The sequence below is a fragment of the Puntigrus tetrazona genome, chromosome 8 (genome assembly GCF_018831695.1).
Source record: "Puntigrus tetrazona isolate hp1 chromosome 8, ASM1883169v1, whole genome shotgun sequence".
NCBI classification, from domain to species: domain Eukaryota; kingdom Metazoa; phylum Chordata; class Actinopteri; order Cypriniformes; family Cyprinidae; genus Puntigrus; species Puntigrus tetrazona.
Genome location: NC_056706.1, coordinates 20,029,815 through 20,052,750, shown reverse-complemented (window position 1 = coordinate 20,052,750; position 22,936 = coordinate 20,029,815). Strand labels below are relative to the sequence as shown.

The following is a 22,936-nucleotide window of genomic DNA, read 5'->3' as shown; positions in this document are numbered from 1 at the left end:
ATGTGCCAGTAACAGACTGGGCTGCCTGATATTTGTATAGTAATTGTGATATTTTTATCAACATACTTTTAATCAAAAGAACTTTCAAAAGCATTTTTTTTTTAAAATAGACTTTTGGTAATAATATAAAAGTCTTTACCGTTGTGTTTGACCACTTTAATGCATCCTTTATAACTGTAACTATTAATTTCTTTCAGGAGAATAAAAATAAATAAATAAAGATTTTTTTTTTATTATGGTGCAATAAAATGTAAATGTAATGCAAAATATAATTTTTATTTTTTTTTATAGTTTTTTCTGAGTTTGAGGTGAAATGTACCCAAATATTTTTGGCCAGTTTATTCTGAATTTGGGGAACCTTGAGTTCAATATAGGCTGCATTTTTACAGTGGAGCATAATGTCTGCTTTTTCTAGCAAATTAAATCAAAGTTGGACTATCAACCTGTGACACTGTAAAAATGATTTTTTTGTTTATCACTTTCTAAATGTTTGTTCTCCTTTTCTTCCCAATGATCTTTCCTTCAAATCTTTTCATCATGGATTCCAATCACACCCGGATATCCTCCTCCGTCGACCAATCAACTGGATTATCTATATTTAAAAAAAAAAAAAATCAATAAACCCAACAAAACCCCATTCGCCCGTCATCTCTCACTGTGACCTGATCCGCATCACTTCCTGTCTGCCGCCCATTGGCGTGCTGTCTCTCTGCTCCTCTCTCCTCTTCCTGCTCTCTGGAAAGCAAATGAAGAATCGTGGGCTGAGGGAAGTTTCTGTGTGCTAGTGAAAAAGAACAATCTGTGCCAGAGGAAGGTTCTGCAGCAGCTCTGCTGTAGAACATGTTCTCTAAAGGGCTGAAGGAACTTTTCCGGCCCCACTTGCCGCTCACGTTCCGCTAATTTATATTCCAGTCGGGAACCTCGAATATGGGACTACATCGTGAGGTTTCCCGATGCCAGAACTACAACAAACCTACCTTTATCTCTGTGTGTGTGTGTGAGAGAGAGAGAGATAGAAAGAGAGAGTGTGTTTCGATAGAAGCTGTCAGGGTGGTGCGACTGGGATCAGTAATAAACAGAAAATCATACATGTCAGTATTTTGTGACCAAAGCATGGATGCCAAATTTTTGTACCTTTTTCTTCGTTTTGGGTCCAAGAGAAGAATTTGGAGTGACATGCTGAGCGTTGAAGCGGCGGTTCTTTAATTGTTCCACGGTTTCACGCGCGATGACGACAACAATGATCAAAGCCAGTTCTGAATATAACGCGCACTCAGAGAACCTCTACGAGTTTCAGCAAGACCTCTGCGAGCAAAGAGAGGCCTAAACCATAGCACAGGTTCATCCACTGTCGAATCGATAGCTGACCCCGGAGGTGCAAGGCACAAGGAGTACTTCCCGAAGCGCCAAGTATTGTACTAACACTAACGACCTGCCGTCTAGACGGGCAAGTAAGACGAACGCGTCACGTCAGGTGGTCTCACCGTTCGGAAATTCTTCACCTCAGGCTCATATCTCATTCCTGTTTTTTTTTTGCGTGAGTGCGTGCGTGCGTTTGTGTTTCATCGTAGTTGCATAAGTGGAGAGAAATGGGTTTTCGCGAAAGCGAAGCGTAAGTAAGTGATCCCCGAAGAATCGTCGACTGGGTTGAAGTGCAGGTTTTAGTCGTGGTGGCTAAATGAGGCTTAATTCATTTGATCTCACCAGGCCATCGTATGTTTTCGAAACGAATCCCTAAGCGTGCATGTTTATATCTCGCCAATTCAAAAAAGACAACTTCACGATATTAATTCTAAATGATTCTTTATTACAGCGCAGCGTCCGTTTCAGTCGCTTTCCTTTAGAACTATTTATAAACGAAAAGTTAAAACGGCCAACTAAAATAGTTCATTATTCCAGGTCTTTATGAAAGTAACAAGTCTGTGATTCACATACGTAACTGGTGCTATTGAGATAACCGAGTTATTAGAGAATGTTTTTGAATTCACATTTTCAACCAATATTTGTGAGTTCGAGTCGATCATATTGGCCGTATTTACCGTATGTCCCTATTGCAGTATCTTGGGAAACCGAAACAATACTTGAGGAGGGGAGTATATTACGTTTTAATAAAGGTCAGAAACGAGGTGAAATGTTTAGTTATACTAATAGTACTACACAACACAAATTAGACTTCTACATTCATTAAGGACATGTTCGACCAATCCGCTTTTGCGCAACGTTAAGGGGATTTCTATGTCTTTTATTTATGAATGATGTGGTTTAAGATGACGTAGCCTTTTATTTATGAAAAAGATTTATAAATGGTCATAGTTCAAACGAGTTGTGTTTTGTGGATGGGATTGTCCAACCACTTCATGCTAATTGTGTATTCATGACACAAAAAAAAAAAAAAAGTCGTAGTATGATTGTACGTTTTCTGCAAACTCAATACATGCAATGTTACATAACTAATGTTATATAGGATTACGAGAATCAGTCTATGTTCAAATGTGTTACATTTACTCTGTTCTGGCAACGTTTTTTCTTAATGTATATATGTATTTTTATCACTATTAACCTTAAATATATTTTGCACCCACGTTCAATTGAAATAAGGGGAAAATGGATGATCGAGTTTTCTAAAATTATTTTATATTTCTGTTTTTAGCCGACTGCCATGAACAGTCTAGATGAAGATGTGTTGTAGTCAGGGCCAAGAAAAATGTTTTATCATGTAGAGAAGACTGGACGAAACAAATGGTTTACTGATCTTTTTATTAATGAACTTTAAAATAAAAACAAGACTCAGAGATTAAAAGAGACTACTTTTGTTTACTCGCTCAGATGCTGGGACGTTTTCTATATATGCTATAAAACGGGTGAAACGATTTCTCATGGGGCTCCCTTGACTTGGATCCGTATGCAATCACCCTAGCAACCACATAGCAACACGCTAAATTGAACTCAGAAAAGCACACGAAACCAGTGTTTTGGTGGCGACAAACACCGCTCACATTTTAATCGTAAAAATCTCGTGTTGTCAAAACGCTCGTTTACTTTGACTTCAAGACATATTTTTTGCGGCGCACTGGTGTGAGAGCGATTCAACCTCTCCTTGTTTCCTTTTACAAAAGATCCCTTTTTGTTTTGAAGAGAACAATTCTGCATTCGGCCGAGAGAAATGCCCAGCGGTCACAATGACTTTAAAAGAGACAATATATGCGCAGCCCCTTCTTCTGACCTGTGCCCGTTTCCTTTAGAATCGGCATTTCTAAAATATTTGCGGCTCCCACGCAGCCATTGTTTCTTTCCTGTGGTGAACAACACGATGGAGCCGTCGCTATTGACGCATGCCGTTTCGCAAACTCTGTGAGAAATATCAAAGCGATTCTCGAGTGTTTTTGCAGTTTAATGCGAGCTGTCTGAGTGAGAAAAGTCATTTAACCGACATTGGCTTTGGACCGATGTTCAGTGATTGACAACTCAATTACGGTCGTGTAGGGTCATCTGTCAGAGTGAGTGAATGGAGTGTATCAGAGCGTAAGCCTGGGGTCATCAGAAGGGTCAGCCAGCTATAGGTGTCCAGCTCTCTCTAAAGGATATCTCACAGTTAAAGGTTAAAGGTTAGCTTGATGCATTTAGCTTTTCTCACATTCCCATAACATCGCTTTGGGATACTTTTGATCCATTCTGACACCTAGAGAGTAAAAAGTATGTTTTGGTTATACTAACGAAGATGTCAGTTTGACTGCGTAAGTGCTGGAATATTTTGTGGTCTGTTTTTTTTTTTTTTTTTTTTTTTTTTTTGCAACTCGAAAAATCACTTTTTTTTTTTTCTGTTTCCAATGAGGGCAATCTTCATGAGCTTGCTTTCTTCTTTTGAGAGTGTTCTGATTTATGAATCCTGCATGTGCATGGCCTTTGAATTGTGTGCAATCATAAACGTCATCTGGTCAATCCTTCAACCAGAAGCCTTTCCTAGTAAGGCTAAAGCTCTGAACAGGTAAGCACTTGGGTTTCCCTCTCTTTTTGTATGTATACATGTATTTTTTTCTTTTGTGTTTTTTTGTTTCTTTTCTGTACGCTTGTTTTTGTTTGCATTTGTATGTATTTTTTTTCTTTGTTCCATGTTTCCATGTACAGTATTTGTTCCATTTATTGGTTTTATTTTTTTATTCTTATTTATTGTGCCAGTTGTTTGCTTGATTTTAATCTACTTTTGTCTGCTTGGTGTGTTTTTGTTTTACATGCTTGTTTAATTTTCTTGCTTGTTTGCATGGATTTCTTTTTGTTTTTGTTTGTTTGTTTGCATGCATGCATTTGTTTTAACTTTTTTTTTTTTTTTTTTTGCATGTATTTGTTTTTGATTTGTTTCATTAGCTTGTCATTTTGCTTTGCATGCATTTGTTACCTTGTTTTATTTGTTTCGCTTGTTTCATTTGCGTGCTTGTTTGTATTTGTGTTGTTTGCTTGTTTTGTTAGCATGTTGCATTTTCTTGTTTTGTTGGTTAGTTTGCTTATTTGTATTTATTTCATCAGCTTGCTTGATTTTTTAATTTTTTTATTTATTTTTTTTTATACTTGTTTGCATTTTTCTACTTCTCTTAAACATGCGTTCAGAGAAATGTTATTTCTGATTCTACATACAGTCATGGCCAAAAATACTGACACCCTTGATAAATATGATCAAAGGCGGCTGTGAAAATTAATTTGCATTTCTTAATCCTTTTGCATTCACAAAAATCTTACCTTTCAGGAAATTCTTTTAGTAAGAATTTAACAAGGGGGAAAATATGACCTGCAGGGATCAGGTCAGAGGACTGGAGCGGCCAGCAGTCCTTTGAGAGTCTTTGGTCACTCAAACGCTCCTCCTCACCGAAGCACTAGGACGATATAGACACACATCCTCTTTTCTTGGCATTTTCTGTGGATTGGAAATTCTTAATTATTGCCCTGATGGAGGAAAGGGGAAGTTTTCACTGCTCTAGCCACTTCACTAATTTATAAAGCTCAGTTATATCACTTGTTTTTTTTCTCATTGTGTTTTCCTTTGTTTGTTTTCCCTCCTGTTTATATTTCTGTCAAATGGGAAGCGATGGCTGGATGATTTCATGTTCATAATCACCCTGGGCCGCTCAAAATTGTGAATATGAATGGGAATATACTTATACGAATTTCTAGGGGTGCCAATAATTGTGTAGTTGAGAAAAACACTTCATAATGATATTCTCCCCCCTATTTTGAGCACCTATTATACAATGAATTATTTTTATTTTAATTTTTTATAAAAGATCAAAAGGATTAACAATGCAGAATGACTTTCACAGCATTCTTTGAACATATTGACCATGGGTGCCAATATTTTTGGCCATGACTGTACATAAACGTATAATAAAATACTGAATTATTTACCAACAAAACATTTGTTCACAGCTGCTAATGCAATTCAAGTGTCTGCCTTGATGAAGTGGGTTTTCCGGTCAAGGATCGTCATGTAGCTGATGTGTGATCTGTATTTTTATCAGGGGAGTATTTAAGCGAGCCTGGTAAATGTGAACTGTGTTCCCCAACCTGCTCAAAGTGCACTGGACCTGAGAGTAAAGACTGCATCAGCTGCGTTTTCACCAGGTGAGGCACAAACGAATCACCCCAGAACCAGTCGAATAAGGCCCCAGCGTGTATAGACAGACTTCAGCTTTTATTCTTTGGCAGGCTTTTTGATAACGGCCAGTGCGTGCTCAGCTGTGATCCTGGGAAATACAAGAGGGAGGGACGGTGTCACCGTTGTCATCACACATGCCTCGAATGTACAGACGCGTGGCCTGACAGATGTACTCGCTGCAGCAAAGGTGAACCGAGTCGTGGCTGCCTTGCAAAACAGAGGAAAATGCAAGCTCTTAACGCTGTTCTTGTTCTGTTTTCTGATTTCCTCACAGATCAGTTTGAGGTAGAGCGGTACCTCTTTAAAGGGGAGTGTCGTGAAACCTGTCCAGAGGGCTATTCCCATTCTTTGAAGGGAACATGCGACCCCTGTCCTCCAAATTGCACCGTGTGCACTTCTACAGGCCACTGTCTCCAGTGCACCTCTTCCTACTACCCTAAAAACGGGAGGTGTGCCAAACTGGAGTGTGGACTGGGTCAGTTGCATCATAACTGCTCTAGAATATTCTCGAATGCTTGCTTGGCCTGTGGCTCTGTTGTGATGTTAAGATTCTGGTCATTTTTTTTTGGAATGAAAATTCTTCTGAAAATCGAATTAGTGGTTGAGCTGTAGGCGCAGTTTTAAAAAAACGCATTGCCATTGCCAAAATGTTTTTGTGCTTGCCAGTATTTTTCACCAATGGATGAATCTCACAAAATCTGTCAAGAAATGACATGTATGTGTATTTATGATAGATGGCGTATGAGTTATGATAGTGTATGTTTTGTTGTGTGCATTGCTGCTCTATCCAAGAGCAGTGAGTTGTTTTTCTTTTTCTTATGTTTTTGGAAAAAGGGTATGTTATGTTCAGCAGGGCATGGATATCAGAAATACAGTAAAAACTATTCAAATATTCTAATTTAATATAACCGTTTTCCAATTTATTCCTGTGTTGCAAAGCTACATTGCTCCAGTCTTCAGTGTCAAGTTTATTATTATTATTATTAGCAACGTTGAAACCAATTGTGCCGATTAAAATTTTGTAGAAATCGTGAATTTTTGTAGGATTTTTTGGTAAATAGGAAGTTTACTAAAAAAAAGCATTTTAATTTTTTTTCACTACTTTGCATAAAAAAAAAAAAAAATCCTACTGATAAAAAACACAGCAATCATATATTTGTGATCGAGCGAAAATAAATTGCGTTCATGAAACTATGACGACACAAAATGCTAATGGATCTAAAAACACGCAAAAATATACTTTTTATCTTTCGACTTTGCAGTGCTGTTTAGCAAAGACGCGTTTGCATGAGATTCACCGCATTAGACAGAAGACATCTCTCCTTTTTTTTTTGTCCTGAGCTAGATCGCTGTAGCCTACGTATATATCTGTAAATCTAACTCTATGGATGTTGTTTGGCTTCTCACGACACCCACTGCTGTTTATCTAATCTTCTTCACAAATTGTTATCGCAGTCAAAGGTGCGCGGAGCAAGAGGGTAGAGCTTGTCTGCAGAAGTCGGACTGAAATAGCAGCAGAAATGAGACGGTGGGGGAACAGAAATTCTTCTCATTAGTGGCAGACATGTATAAACGGGTCCTGCGCTCTGGCCCCCAGGGCTCCCACACACAGCCTTCCCCGTCGTTTTAGACTAATACAGACGTTATCTGCTTTTTCTGTACTTCTGTGTCATGCAATTTCCCTTTCCATGTTAGCAACACCAACCCGATGCTTGTTCTTGTGTAGGTGCAGCAGCTGACTCTGATGCTGAAGACTGTGTAACCTGCGAGGAGGGCTGTCAGCAATGCCTCACTGGTCAGTATATCATTATTTGGATGGATGTGGGCACAACAAGCATTGCTCATAAAGAAAATAAATGCATCATGTTTTCAGAAAAAAAATGTGATTATTATGTTTAACATAAATTTTTTGTTAAACGTAGAAAATAAAGATAAAAAAAATGTATTATTTAGGCTATGTGCACTATTTTTCATTTTTAGGTTATTAACCCTATAAAGCATAATCTTGACGCAAATGTCTAGGGCCTCTAAATAATTTTGTTAAAAACATGTTGCTGAAAACCTGTCAGATACTTTTTAGGCAAGTAAAAGGCATTTTAGGAAACTTTAAAAAACATTAATTTCCGTTTGAGGTTCATGTCTTTTTGTAATGAAATCCATTTGAATCCTGTAACGTTGTCAATAATATTAAATGACTAACACATTAGGTTAAATATAATATATGCACGTATATACATATATATTATTATTATTTCGAAATTAACATCTACAATAGCTATCAAAATTTCTTCATGAAAAAATGCAGAACATTTCACATTTTTTTATGTTTCACATTTGGGCCTCTAAATAAAACTGTGGTGAATAAAATTGACTCTGTATTCTGATTATATCATCAAAAGCATGATTTACCAAATATAATATTTAAAAAAAAGTATTGTTACTACTCTTATTCAGATTATTAGGCTGATGGCTTTAAAGGATTTTAAATGGCTGTAAATGCAATAAATGAGTTCAAAACGGAAGCATTTGACTCTGGTTTGCGACTTCTTCTCGAGTCGCACCAGTGATTTCTACGCGTGCGTCTCACCACAGCTTCCAGTATCTCTCTACATCTGTTATAACTCTCAAAATTAGAGTATGCCTTGTCTTGTATCTCAGCATGTGGCAGACTGCCTGCATCTGCGCTTCGAGACGTCACAAGCTGTGCTCAAAAGGACGTCTAGGTAGGCTGCACATAGCTTGTGGGATACAGCAAGTGTGTCGAGATCAAAGTGGTCGAAACACCGATAAGTGTCCCAACAACAGCCCGCAGCTTTTCGGACCATTAAAATCAGATTCACCGATAAAGTTAAGAGAAACTTGCTTTGAATCTTCCCTTCAACAAAAAGATATCTGATACTAGAAACACAAAAAGCTGCTGGAGTGGTGATGGTTCATCACGGTCGTCTTACTGCATGAATAATGCCCTAATCAAATAATAAAAGAGGCGTTTCTCGTTTTTATCAACTGGTCATTCGTGCCTGTGTACATTCATTTCTTTTTTTCGTGTGTGTCTGTGTTTGTGTGTGTGTGTTTGTGTATTTATGTGTCTGTGTCTGTGTGTGTGTCTGTGTGTGTGTCTGTGTTTGTGAGTCTGTGTCTGTGTGTCTGTGTGTGTCTGTGTCTATCGCCCTCTGCTGGATACCATGATAAATAAAGTCTGCATTTTTAGTCAAAGCTGATAAATCAGTAGTCATGTCTGCTTCTGTGTAGAGTGTATTAACGGTATGTCTTTTCCTTTTAGTGAATCCAGAGCACTGTATGTCTTGTTTACCGGACTATTATCTGTAAGTCAGTCTCGTGTTTTTTAACCTTGTGTCTTCACGAGGAGTTATAACGGATGTGCTGATGATAACGGTGTTGTCCTGCAGGCTGAAATCGAGCTGTCGCAGGATGTGCCCCGAGAGGACGTTTGAGGACAAGTTGTCCATGAGGTGCGCTCGATGTGACGATCACTGTGAGACCTGTGATGCCTCTCAGTGTTACCTGTGCGAGGAGGGCTTCTTCCTCTCAGGTGAGATGAGACGTGTTCAGATTTTGTGTCTGTGCTGTATGTGTGCAGCACGCCTCTGGAGAAACGCTATAGTTTTTGAGAGACAGACAAATCCTCATGTTATCTTTTGCTGTCCTTTGCTTTCTCAGTTACAGATGCAGAGAGGCTCATGGCTAGTTTTCACATTATTGGATAATGTTTGAAAATCAGTTTTTGTATAAATGCATCATTTTTGTGTGCAGAAAAATGACCTCCATATCAGGAAAGTTCATGGAATATAAATTAAGCCTTTGTGACGAGATGCCCCAGTTATATATATATATATACATGCATTTGAGGAGACTCTGAACAGCAGCTGGTTTTGACACACGTGCACATATATGGCATACAGATTATTTGTAAACAGTTATTTTTATTTGACTTATTTTTTTTCGCTAATTTGTATTTTTTTAATTCTGACTGTATTATTGTCAGTTTTAGGTTGTTCAGTTAATAAGCAAGCATGTTTTACAGTAGACCATCCAGATCATTAACCGTTTTAGAGTCCAGAAAATGTATTTGTTTCAGTTTTTGCCTGCTATATTAGTTTTATTTTCATTTTAGTTAATAATATCACTTTACTCAAATATGTCTTGACCTTTTTAAATTGCAGATAAAAGTGTTTTCTTTACTTTGTTTTCCATTCTCACAGTTTGCTGTTTTGTTTAGTTTTTTTCTACCAGTTTTCAGTTTTTTCATATATATATATATATATATATATATATATATATATATATATATATATATATATATATATATATATATATATATATATATTTATATATATATATATATATATATTTATATATTTATTTATTTATATATTTATTTATTTATTTATTTTAAAGCTGCAAAAGTTTTATGCAGACAGGAGTTTTATAATACACCATTTAAGTTTCTTTTGTGAGTCATGAGATGTGTTTTTATTTTTTAATTCAAAATAAGTTTACGTTTTATAAAGTTACATCAATAACAGCACTCATGCATTCGCTCAATAACTCCACTTTGAACTTTGATTTAAGCCTCCACCTGCCCGGGTAGCCGTCTGTTTACCGAAGGCCTGTGTTTTTGCAGATGGCACATGTGCGAAAAGCTGCAAGGAGGGTTTTTATGCTGACGTGAAGCGGGAGTGCGAGCCGTGTCACCACACGTGTCGCTCATGTGGCGGTCCGGACAGTAACGACTGTGATTCCTGTGAAGACGACATGCTTCTGGACAGGGGTCAGTGCATCAGCACGAGCGAGATCAAGTGTCCCGATGGGAAGTTCCTAAACGGTACAGAAAATTGATTTCAATAAGCCACTACTTTAAAGTAGCCCCTATGGGTAATGAAATACGGGTTTGATTTTGAGAGCCGCCGACGACCTCTTGACTGATGTGGTGTTGTGTGCGCAGGTCAGAGTGAGTGTGAGCAGTGCGACTCTTCCTGTAAGACGTGTTCAGGGCATCGGAAAGACCAGTGTGACTCCTGTCAGGAAGGTGAGTGAACTTCACCGCCTCCGCTCATGTTCAGAAAAATATCATAGATGCACTAGCGATCTTTGTCAAGTGTCGAGAGCCGGAGTTTATATGCGTGTTTGCGTATCTACACAGGCATGTTTCTCACCAACAGCCAGCTGTGTGTGTCCGTTTGTCCACGCGAGACTTATAGGAACGGGACGAGCGGGCGCTGTGAAGACTGCTCAGCAGGCTGTGTGTCGTGTCAGGACGCCCGTCACTGTCTGAGGTGCAAAAATGACTTTGGGCCGCTCTACCTGCAGGACGGAAAATGTGTTGCTGAGTGTAAAAGGTGAAAAACGGTCTTTTAAAGCACACAAAATGCCACATGTTCAAACTAGCGCTGCCAAAAAAAGTCTCAAAATAGGCTTTATATATTTGTTTTATAAAATATAAAATTTTATATTTATGTTTTAGATTTATATTTTACTTTTTTTTTGCTTTCATGTGTTCTGTTGCGATTTAAAAAAAAAAAAAAAAAAAAAAATTTCTCCTTAAAAATATGCAGGGGTTGAATTTTAAAGTAATTAATATTCCTAGCCTTTTTGGTTTAAGACTTTTATTGGGCAGTAATATACCTGTGCAGTGTCTTGTAAAAAATACGAAAACTGCAACACAGCCATGCATAAACAACCGTATAATCGCCCTCATCTTCGCAGGGGTTACCCAGAAGGAGATGCGTGTGCCAGCTGTGCCGTGGGATGTGCTTCATGTGAAAGGGAAGCCGATGATTGTCAGAGGTGTGAGGAAGGATACTTGCTCTTCAAACACTCCTGTGTGCTTCACTGCCCTTCAAGACACTTTGTAAAGGATGGAGCGTGTGAGCTCTGCCCGAGCGGTTGCACCGAATGTGACCATAGGGCCAGATGCAGTGGTGAGGTTCTCTTCATTATTCATCACCGACTCATATTTTATAATATATATTATACTTTATCATTTGCTGTTGTCCCAGTTAAGTGATTTCCTACACAGCTACACTACTGGATTTTGTAATTTTTGTAATTTATTTCTTTGTGTGTGTGTGTGAGAGTGTGTGTGAGTGTGTGTGTGTGTGTGTGTGTTTTCTGCTCACCAAGTCTACATTTATTTGCTCAAAAACAGTAATGTTTTGAAAAACTGCATATGAGTCCAATTCAACTCAACTATTTTCTATTTGAATCTATTTTAAATGTGATTTATTCCTATAATGCAGATCAGCATATTAAAATAATTTCTGAAGGATCACATGACACTGAAGACTGGAGTAATGACCATCACAGAATTTTTTTATATATATATTCTTTAATGAAGTTCTTACTGAGGAGTAGTACTTCACAATATGACTGTTTCACTGTATTTTAAATGTTTAATTTTTTTTTTTATAAATGTAGCCTTCGTAAACCTTTATCAAATAGCTTTTTCTTCTCTCCACACTAAAGATTGGTCATTGACTCTCTGAAGCGTTCTTGCTTTATCTTTATCTCTCTCAGCGTGTGAAGAGTACTACTTCCTGCACGAGGATCGGTGTCTGGGCGACTGTCCCGAGGGGTACTTCACAAACCTCGAGCAGAACGAGTGTACGCCGTGTCACACTGATTGTGCAGAATGCGACGGACCCGATGGAGACGACTGCACCTCCTGTGGAGATTATGGATATGTGCGTCACGGCAGAAAGTGTCTGGACCGCTGCCCGCCGGAAACATACCAGGACGGAGCAGAGTGTCGAGGTGCACGCGCTACACCTTCTCCTTCATTTGCGGGACAAGCTGATGTTGCATGAGATTTCCTACACTGTGAAAAAAAAATAAATGGGTACTGCTCCAGCGACAGGCTGTTTTTCTGTGTGATGAAGTCGTGCCGTACCTGTATGTCTGTTTTCAGAGTGTGATGAGTCCTGCCGGACGTGCTCGGGTCCTCACCCGTCCTCCTGCCTCACCTGCAGAGGCAACGCGAGGAAGGACGTGAACGGCCACTGCCAGTTCTTCAGCGGCTGCTCTCTGCGCACATTCTCTGATAAAGACGGCGAGTGCAAGCCGTGCCACAAGAGCTGTCTCCAGTGCTCGGGCTCGGGCAAAGAGCGGTGCCTCAGCTGCGACCCCAAGCGCCTCCTGCTCAGTAAGAGCCCGCCTGCACATTCCCACTGGAAACTGCTATGTGCTTTTAAACTGAGGGATAAGAACATTTATTACGAAGCAATTCCCGACGCTCCCAGAATTCCCACTGCATTTTAAACTTAGTTTGAATTTCGATTTTTTTTTTTTTTTCTTTAAAATCACTGTTTCTGCTTAGTTTTAGTTTTTTTGCATTTGGTGGTTATCAGTGCATTTTAAAGGTACAAAACTGATTTTAGTACTTTAATAGGTTGGGGTATTAACATTTACACCAGTTAATAAAATTACTGCATATAACTGTAAATTTTACTTTAAAACCGTTGAAACCAAAAACGTTGTTACCGTATTTTTTTGTTACTGTGGAATCACAGCAACTACAGCTGAACAAAAAAAATAATAAAACCCTTAATTTGTTAAATAATGCGTAACTAATAAAACTGAATGTGCAGGGTTGTGCATTATGCATGGTGTAATGTCTTGATTTTGGTCATCTATCAGATCAGACGTGTGTGTCCTCGTGCCCGGGTGGTTACTACGGAGACGAGGCCAAGCAGGAGTGTGTTCAGTGCCACGTGAAGTGTGCGTCCTGCCGTGGACATCACAGCAATGACTGTTTAAGCTGCACTGCAGGCCTGCTTCTGCTCGGACACAGCTGCTTCCCCACCTGTCCGTCAAGGTATCATGTAACTTATAATAATACACACTACATAATGTAGAAATATGTGTTTAGTGTTTATTTTTATCTTCTGGTTTCCTTACTTTTATTGTTATGTTTTAATGTAGATTTTATTGCCTTTATAAATGACGAGTTCCAATGCAAAAACCCCTAAGTGCATCTTTTTTTAAAATGAGCATTTTAATAGAAGCTGTATTTGTGTTAGGTATTAGGTACTTCGCTTTAATTGCAAAAAAAAACCCGAAAGGGACCTATAATTGCTATTAGGATACATTTACTGAACCTAAACATCGGAGCCTGAGCCTTTTTTAGATAAAAAAAAAAAATCTGACGGCATTTAAAGGCATTTGCATTTGAACTCTTCAAATGTAGTTACAGGTAAAATTAAATCAAATGCTTTGTAACAGGACTATGTCAGTTAAAAATGTTATTTTTATGAATTAAACTAAACCAGAAAATCGAATACCGTCAAGATTCGTGTCTATTAACTCGTTCACCTCTAGGGTGCAGCGCATGCATCTTTTTTGGTTTATTGGGCATCTAAGCAATGAAGTTTGTTTCCACCACTGAATAAGAAAAATAAAAAATAAAAATTCTTCTATATTACTATTGTTAATCCTATTGGAACTCTTTGTGGGTTATTGTCTTTCTACTAAATTTGTAATACATTTCAGCCTCTAAAAAGCCTCTATGTACAAAAGTGTATATATATATATATATGTCTTTTGAAATTTAAATAAAAAAAATGACAAGGTTAATGAATAATGACAGCATTTTCACTTTCAATTTCTCATGTCTCTTATTCACTTTAGGAAAGAGAACCGATGACTGAAAGGCCACAGTGAATTTTCTGAATGGGGGTTTCCCAGTGTCATGAGACAGTCACATTAATATTATAACTATGACCGCTCACCAGAGATAACTGAAACTAACAATTTACTCTTTCAGTTTGATGGGATTTTTTTTAGACTCTATGTATTTTGTGTAGCGGGATGTTCAGCAATTACCTTTTTATAACTGATTCTGCTTGAACAGGTTTAATTTGTAGAATACAAGCCATTTTTTTCACGACAGTCAGAATATTTTCTTTGAAATGGTGGAGTAATACGAGAAACAAAAGAAGCACAGTGTTACCAAAGGAGGAGGTCAATCATATCATTCAGCACTAATTACACAGAAGCACTGTCCACAGTTGACCAATCAGAATCATGTGTTTCAGGGTGCCGTCAAGTAATAGCAATGCTAACTGAATGCAGCTGAATCGTCATTATTCAAAAACGATGCTTTCCTGAAGTGTAACGCACGTCTGTATTCCCTCGGCAGTTACTTTGTGAACGCCTCCAGCAGAGCCTGTGAAGAGTGCGACCACACATGTGAGCGATGCTCAGGAAGCAGCCGTTTCTGTCTCAGCTGTAGAGATGGGTACTTCCTGTTGAGAAAGACCGGACAGTGTCTGCTTACATGCCCAGAAAACTACTTCCCTCACTCCTTAAGCAGAGATTGCCAAAGATGCCACCCCACCTGTAAAACATGCAAGGGTGAGATAAAACACTTAAAAAACTGTAAATGAGCTTAACTTAAACAAAAAATGTAAAATAAAATTAAAACTATAGTCTCATTTGTGTGTGTGTGTGTGTGTGTGTGTGTGTGTGTGTGTATATATATATATATATATATATATATATATATATATAGAGAGAGAGAGAGAGAGAGAGAGCGAGAGAGAGTAATCAACATTATGCTGTTGATTTACCTAAACGTACTGAATGTGCAATATTTCTTGAAGCCACACTTACGTATACTTGAAGTCATTTTTAAATGATTATATTAATTATGAAAATGTAATGTTTGACAACAAAAGAAATACTAAATCCTAATGCAGTGACAATTTTTTATTTATTTTGTGTTTAAAAATAAGATTAAATCATTTTTTTATCATCTTAAAGTTGTCTTTCACCCTGCATTTTAAATCAGTTTTAAGTAGTTTTGGTGCAGATATGATATGATTTGTGCCCCTCAGCCTGATTGAACTAGTTTGTCATGTGATCGACAGGCTCTGGGGCGATCTCCTGCACATCATGTTATGACGGTTTCATAATGTTTGGAGGAATCTGCTCATCTAAATGTCTAATTGGAGAATATCCCCTCCGTGCGGTAAATGCCTCTTTTAACACGGTTTTATCAAATCTGCTCAAAAGTGCTGATCCTAACTATATTATAGTGTTTTATTATTTAATTTTCTCTCTTGCAACATCGTTTATATTTATCCTATATTTTCATGCCATTAAAACGTACATTAAATGTGTGAACACCCCCTTCGTAGATGGCTCCAGAAAAAGTCCTTATTTCATTTTTTTTCTAACATGTTGTGTGTTTTGCGCAGAATAAGACGTGCGCTCCGTGTGACCCGTCCTGTAACGAGTGTAAGGGCCCGGGGCCGTACAGCTGCACCTCATGTCATGTTCTGCAGCGCGTCACGGAGGACGGGAGGTGTCTTGACTGCTGTGGAGAAAACACACGCACCGATTCCTCCAGATTCCCTGCCGAATGCTGCCAGTGCCACACGCTGAGCGGTACACGCTTCGGATGCATTCGTTATACACCGCAGAAAAAAATTACACTTGATAGTAATTTCACAAATAATCACAAAGAAACAACAAGTCAAATATACTAGTATTCTTTTGAAATGAATGTACTCCAATAATTGCTATTATTAATGTACTAATGCATTGATATTATAAATAATTATATATATATATATATATATATATATATATATATATATATATATATATATATATATATATATATATATATATATATAATTTTTTTTTTTAATCTTAAGTGCTGTTATTGTTTGTAGTTATTTTAGATAGTTAATAATTCTATTTATCTTCAGTTTTAGATTTACAAATATTGGTATTTCAGTTAGTTGCCAAGGTTAATTTCCTTTGTTTTTGTCTGTCTGTTTGTTTTATTTTAGCTTAATTTCAAATAACATTTGTAACAGGTTTAGTAACAAATAACTGCATTGATATTTAAACTGCTTTACAAATGAAATTAATTCAATTCCAAATCACTCACACAACACACACACACACACACACACACACACACACACACACACACACATATATACATACACATATACACACACACACACACACACATGAAATTATATACACGCACATACACACACACACACACATATATATATATATATATATATATATATATATATATATATATATATATATATATATATATATATATATATATATATATATATATGCCCGAACTGAGATGTTATGATTTGTTTTTTTAACTTTCAGTGTTAAGCCATTGACCTTTGACCTCTCTTTTCTCAGATGAATGCATTGTGACGCTAAGCTACAACCTCTTCAACAGCCATCCAGTGCCTTCGGTTTATCCTGGCCTTTTTGTTTTCACGGTCATATTTGTGCTGGTGAGCTTGTGGCTTGCCATTTTCCTCTTCCTGCATTTTCGGCAGAAGATCACCTTAAAGCCCACCGTCAAACAAAGCGGCTACACCAAAATCACAGACGAGCCCTTCACCTCTGCCACCCTCAGCGACAGCCTGAGGACGGAGTACTGCGATAAAGAAGCAGCCCAAGACGATGACGAGGACGAGGACGAGGACATCGTGTACATGGGGAGGGACGGGATAGTCTATCGAAAGTTTAAATACAGCATGTTGGAGGGAGATGAGGAAGAGGAGGAGGTGGAGCTGGAATATGATGATATGTATACTCTCACATAAAAAAGGCTGCTCGTTTTCTTCGATGTATGCATATCAATATTTTATTTATTACCATTTTGACATGCGGAAATCCACTAATCTTCACCAATCAACCATTAAATAAATAGTTCTTCCAAATGTCAGGATTCTGTCATCTTTTACTCACCTTCTCGGTCTAAACACGTAGGATTTAATACATTCTGTGGAACACAAAAGATGATATTCAGCAGAATATACAATAAATAGCTACCCTGAGTTTTGATTTAAGTGAATTCAAAAGGCTTGGAATAAAATGCAGGAGTATTGTTTGTATGCTTTTATTGTTTTTTTTCTTGACAGACCGGTCTCCATCCACTTCTAATGGAAAAGTGCAAATATAATGCAAATAATAATAGATTTGTAGCATCACTTGCTCAGCAATCAATTCTTTGCAGTGAATGGGTGCCATCAGCTGAAAAAAACGTCACAGTAATCCACATGACTCCGGTCCATCAGTTAGCATCTAGTGAGGCGAAAAAACCAAACCGTTTCTATTCTATGTATGTAGTTGGACTCTCCTTCTGACGGCACCCATTCACTGCACAGGAACCATAGATGAGGCAAGTCATGCTAAATTTCTTCAAACCCGTTTCGACAAAAATAACATTTACATCATCAGTCTGAGGGTGAGTACATGCAGTAAATTGTCATTTTTTTGGTGAACTACTCCTTTAAGAGCTGTAAATGATTTACGCGGTGTATTGACTTTTCAATTGTTAGCTGATTATACAGTCTGTTATCTATAAAGGATGATGAATAGGATGTTATAGCTTTTGTGGATTTATCTCGGTTAAGTTTACTTGATTATTAAGGCATGCTGAAAGCACCAGATAATTTGTATTATAGATTGCGCTGCACAGAAACTGCTGCTGAAAAAACAGTATGACGAAGAGAGTCCTTCTGCACGCAAGTCTTTGTACTTAAAATTGTGCTTTTAGCCGTGCAAATTAATTTTATCACAATATATCATAAACTACTTCTGTTAACATTTTCATTTGTTTTTTTTAATCAATTTTTATAAATTTGTTTATACATTTGTTTGTTTTCAATAATTATGTTATATATATATATTTTATTTATTTTTTTATTTTTTACATTGTAATGTTTTGCACTATTACTGTATTTTTTTTTGCACGGCTCAAAGCACAACTTTCTTTTTAAAACCAAACCCTCTTAAAAACTCAAAATGTTTGAAAGGTAGTGTACATGTGGCCATGTATTAACTACAGACAAGTAACAGGTTTCCATTCGATTAAATCCAGATAAGCCTTTGATTGCACGGGAAACCCTCGCTGAAGTGTCAGCTGATCTTTCTGGCATTGCCCATTGAGATGTGTTTTCAGGAAATCATTTTTACAGCAGCCTCTAATCCACACAAGCTGACCACATGGGGACACTTTAACGTTAAGATCTTGGGACAAAATAGACTCAGGAAATAATACAGCCGTGAATCCCTTTCAGTCAGTTATATATTCTTGAGTTTGTCATTTTAATATAGGCTACTCACCCCATGTCTTTCCAAACCCGTACGACTCTCTTCTGTGGAACACAAAAGTTGTTTCGAAGAATGTTGGGAACCGAACAGTTTTGGGCTACATTAATTTAATTAGTATCTTGTCTTTAGTTACCAACGCTCGTCCAGATACCATCTTTTGTGTTCCAGAAGAACTACACACTTGGAACGACAGAATTGTCATTTTTGGGTAAACGACTCCTTTAAATTTAGTTGGGTTAGGTCAGCTTTTTAACATAAATGTAGTTTGGTCCAGTTTCAACCGGCTATAATCAAAAGATTTGAAGTAAAACTACCAGATGACCAGTGGCCGGCAAGATTATTTAAAATGAACAGAGCGCTTATTAACACAGATGGGGATTAATATAATTTATTTCCAATTCTCAATTATTTGAAAGCAGAGTTTTCACACACACAAAAAAGTAGACAACGGTAAAACACAAGGCGTTTTCGTTTAATGATTACAAGCAGGTGTGAACAATGAAGGAATGCTAGGTTGTGTACTGTTTATGTCTGATGTAAGGCACTGCCCTGACCTACAAAATAAAAAAGAAGAAAAGAAATAAAAAGCATATGCACATCTTACCAAACATATACAAAAGCAGCGTTTCAATTAAAGGCCCATTCTGATGAACATAGATTGTGAAGATTACAGCGTTGAGAAACGGGTTTTAAAGAGTCACCTTTTCACATTGGTTCCGGTGCGGTCACGTTTTTTTCCGTCCACTCCACGTGATCGTAAATTTCGCGCGACCATAGTCCAACCATTTCGCGCGCACAGATTCGCTGCTTTGACCAACAGAAAACGGCTAAGATTCGGTGTGAGCCCGGTTTCTGTGTAAACATGCAGCCCTACGCTGAAAACGAATGAGCTTTATGGCTAATAACGTGACCGCGCCGTTCAACGCTAAACCGGCGGCACGGTTTTCAAGCGTCAGCTGGACAAGAACCCGACATGAAGAAATAAGGTAAAGCAGATCATTTGTAAACCCACTCGATCTAACCGAGCTCCTTTTCATATGTAAAAGCACTACTAAACGTATCAGATCAGAAGAAAGGGTTCAGTAATATATAGCTTCTGTACACGTTTAAATGATGTCTTCAGTCACTGCTTCTTTCTCCATCGACACAGTTTTGCACTCATACTATAAACAACCTGAGCTTTTGCTCTCTTTATCTCAACCTTGGCCTTAACTTCTGGGCACGGTTCTCTGAGAACCATAAAAAGCACTCACTTTATCTCAAAAGAGGAGGAAGGCCAATTTTACCAACGGTTTAATTCATGTAAAGAGAGTCTCCATCAAACAAAAACGAAATCGAAGTGAAGGTGGAGCAAGAACTCAACATCTAAAGGTGAATTTTACCAGAAAGAAGAGATTTCGACGCTCTCTTACTTTCTCATCGTATATCCGTAGCAGTCGTTGAACTCCGGGAAGGACCCGAATCCACCTCTCCTTTTAATAAATATAGAAACAACGGGTCTACGTGATGATACCATATGAAAACTAACGCATGCCGTGCCTGCACTCGAGCAAAGCACCGCACGGGGGACAGAAAACTAAAACATGAAAAAATAAACTGCATATTTAACAAACGGGCTTTAAATAGGCATTACAGTCGATGACCGTTCAAGATCTGACTGGCTGTCGTGGACATGGACGTCTTGAAGAAGTGATGCTCCTTCAGTTTCAGGTGCTCGGGCAGGTCCAGCTTGGCCTCCGCCTCCTCGATGTCGCTGTGAATGGCTGCTATCAGCTCGTCTGCGAGGGAGACACGACCCCGAGTTATTGAAACAGAAGCCTCTGCGAGGTGGTGTGACGCTGGGGCGAGCTCAACAGAGTCTTACCGAGCGATTTGAATCCTCTCTCGGGGCGAATGTAGCCCACCAGGGCCACGCTCAACACCTTGCCGTAGAAATCTTCCTTAAAAGCTTGGATCACGTGCGTTTCCTGTTACACAGAGACACCGTGATATCCGTTCTCAGACACAAGATCATTAAATAAGACCGTTTGATGAACGTATCGGCTCTATAGCTTGTAAGGTGTTGATATGTAGAGGTTGATCTGGACCTACCATGGACTTCTTGGTGTTTTTGTAGTAAGGGTTCCAGCCGATGCTCATCACCATCTTGTGAATGTCTCCGTTATTGACGCGTGCCCATCCGTAATAGATCCCCGTGCTGATGTCCGCAGGGAGATTGTCCACCACCGACTCTGGGAAGTTGGCTGGGACGGGAAGAGTAAAGAAAACATTAGATCTAGTGAGACTAAATACTGGCTTTACGTTATCAGTGTGTTTATATTTGAGACATGATATCTTCGGGGTGACAGATGCACAAAAAACGTGAAAAATAAGGGATAAGAATTAATTTTTTTTATTGCTACTTGCCAAATAAAAATAAGTGCGTGTGAAATTATGATTTTCTTTTTATTTTCTAGATTATGAGGGGGCTTTTACACAACATTCAAAGTGCAAGTTCTTGAAAATAATACTGTTATCGTCTCTGTGATGAATGTGAACTATACTGTATCAGTTTGTTAATAATAGAGTACAGCAGTAGAGTAAAGGTCTCATTTATTTTCTCCACAGGAGAACTCGTATTAAATAATACTTTGTATCATTTAAGACCAACTGTGAAATGTGCTAATCGACTATAAATGCTTTTGTTGAAGCCATTGCCTGCATTATTTCCAACTTAAAACAATTTAAAAAAGGGTTAGTAGTTAAATAGTCTCGTGGAAAAACTACATTACCCATAATTCTGAAGACAAATCCAGTAATTAAGTAAATGGCCAAAAAACTAATTTGATGTAGTCAGTTTTCCAGCACTATCAAAGCACATAAATATTTGTATAATTCATATGAATATTTAGCAATAAAAACACAATATATTGTCTTTCTCCTTTTAAAATAATTTAAAAATTGACATTCACCATTCTTTATTCAAACGGTCACATACAGAGTTTTGTAGCTTGTACTGTTTGCTTCAAATCAATGGTTGTAATGTTGTGAAGCACCTCGCAGCTGCTTAGTTTGTATCACTTCTTACTCTGAGGGCTGAGACATACGGGAAAACTAAATCCCTATGAGGAAAAAAAAAATGAATGGGGAACCAAGGCCGCTGAAACTGGGCGGGCGCTGTTGCTATGACTGCCGAGTCTGGCCAATCACAATCAAACAGTTGAGAGACGAGCGTAGTAAGACCTATAACCTATAAGAGAAGTTACATAATAATTTGACCAGAGCTTTTGTTTAAAAAAAAAATTTAATTGAATCAGTTTAATTTCAAGCACGATTCAAACTTAAATCGTATAACATCAAAACTCAATTAACGCGTTTTTAATGCTTTAATGATTAGTTCGCCCAAAAAACATTTACTAGTCATGTGTCAATGAGAGTGCATCTCAGTCACCGTATAATTTAACCGAGCCCTTAATTCAATAAAAGTGAATGGTCACTGGCACATTATGTCACCTAACGCTTCCCGTCTCTCACAGAAAAAGTCAGGCGGTTTTAGACAACTCGGTAGAGGTTCCTCATAACTAGTCTCTTAGGACTAGCTATTTCTCGTTAGTCTCACCTGTCGGGATGCCCAGGTCTTTGCTTCCCCGCCCGAACCCGCGGATCACCTGTCCCCGGCAGAAATACGGTAAACTCCTCATGTCGACCCGTTTACCGTGTTCACGGCGACCCAGAGATCCAGCGGCGGAGCGGACAGTGACCTGCTGTTTCTAGACTATTCTCTCTTACCGAATACGCTCCTTTAGCCCGGAAACGGCAGCTTTATAGCGAGGAGCCTAGCTCGTCTGAATGTTGAGACGAGATGAAGTGATGTTACCGGTCGGTAAGTGGATCCGTACCGTAACGTGACCGGTTGGTCAACTGCGTGTCGCACTCATCATCATTCAGCTTTTTTTTTCCACCAACGACCTTCGTCTACGTATTTCCTTTAGCATACATTCAAAATAAAAGTCCTGCATTTTTCGCTCAATCGAATGGAAACGTAAATTTAACTTAATCACTGGCGTTTTGCGTAGAAATAAATCAGCTCGTACGATTCAAATGAATAGATAAAAATAATAATTAGGTTTTCATCCGTTCATAAATGGATGGCAGGAATAATAAAGCAAAAACTCCACCGCCTGT

At 38.2% G+C, this 22,936-nt stretch overlaps 2 protein-coding genes across 4 annotated transcripts in view; one reads left to right on the top strand and one right to left on the bottom strand.

The window, feature by feature from the left end:
* pcsk5b (proprotein convertase subtilisin/kexin type 5b) overlaps window positions 1–17,376 on the top strand; it is a 45,161-nt gene extending 27,785 nt beyond the window's left edge. Inside the window, exons 21-37 of one of the 3 annotated variants that reach the window (XM_043246011.1) lie at window positions 5,508–5,610; window positions 5,695–5,831; window positions 5,919–6,119; window positions 7,371–7,439; window positions 8,928–8,970; window positions 9,055–9,197; window positions 10,290–10,490; window positions 10,611–10,694; window positions 10,809–11,004; window positions 11,372–11,586; window positions 12,182–12,418; window positions 12,573–12,806; window positions 13,301–13,478; window positions 14,802–15,016; window positions 15,532–15,632; window positions 15,862–16,051; window positions 16,847–17,376. In XM_043246011.1, coding sequence (XP_043101946.1) covers window positions 5,508–5,610; window positions 5,695–5,831; window positions 5,919–6,119; window positions 7,371–7,439; window positions 8,928–8,970; window positions 9,055–9,197; window positions 10,290–10,490; window positions 10,611–10,694; window positions 10,809–11,004; window positions 11,372–11,586; window positions 12,182–12,418; window positions 12,573–12,806; window positions 13,301–13,478; window positions 14,802–15,016; window positions 15,532–15,632; window positions 15,862–16,051; window positions 16,847–17,259 — 2,960 coding nt within the window. In that variant the 3' untranslated portion in view covers window positions 17,260–17,376. Of the gene's footprint in view, window positions 1–743; window positions 2,801–5,507; window positions 5,611–5,694; window positions 5,832–5,918; window positions 6,120–7,370; window positions 7,440–8,927; window positions 8,971–9,054; window positions 9,198–10,289; window positions 10,491–10,610; window positions 10,695–10,808; window positions 11,005–11,371; window positions 11,587–12,181; window positions 12,419–12,572; window positions 12,807–13,300; window positions 13,479–14,801; window positions 15,017–15,531; window positions 15,633–15,861; window positions 16,052–16,846 lie in introns of those variants that run through there. The other 2 variants (XM_043246013.1, XM_043246012.1) reach the window with 2 other exon arrangements.
* A 1,768-nt stretch (window positions 17,377–19,144) lies between these two features.
* Window positions 19,145–22,717, bottom strand: rfk (riboflavin kinase). The gene is made up of 4 exons (XM_043247562.1): window positions 22,371–22,717; window positions 20,864–21,015; window positions 20,637–20,739; window positions 19,145–20,550 (listed from the first exon to the last, which is right to left on the bottom strand). The coding sequence occupies exons 1-4, from the start codon at window positions 22,450–22,452 to the stop codon at window positions 20,402–20,404; spliced, it is 486 nt and encodes a 161-aa protein (XP_043103497.1). The 5' UTR covers window positions 22,453–22,717; the 3' UTR covers window positions 19,145–20,401.
* Window positions 22,718–22,936: the final 219 nt, after the last annotated feature.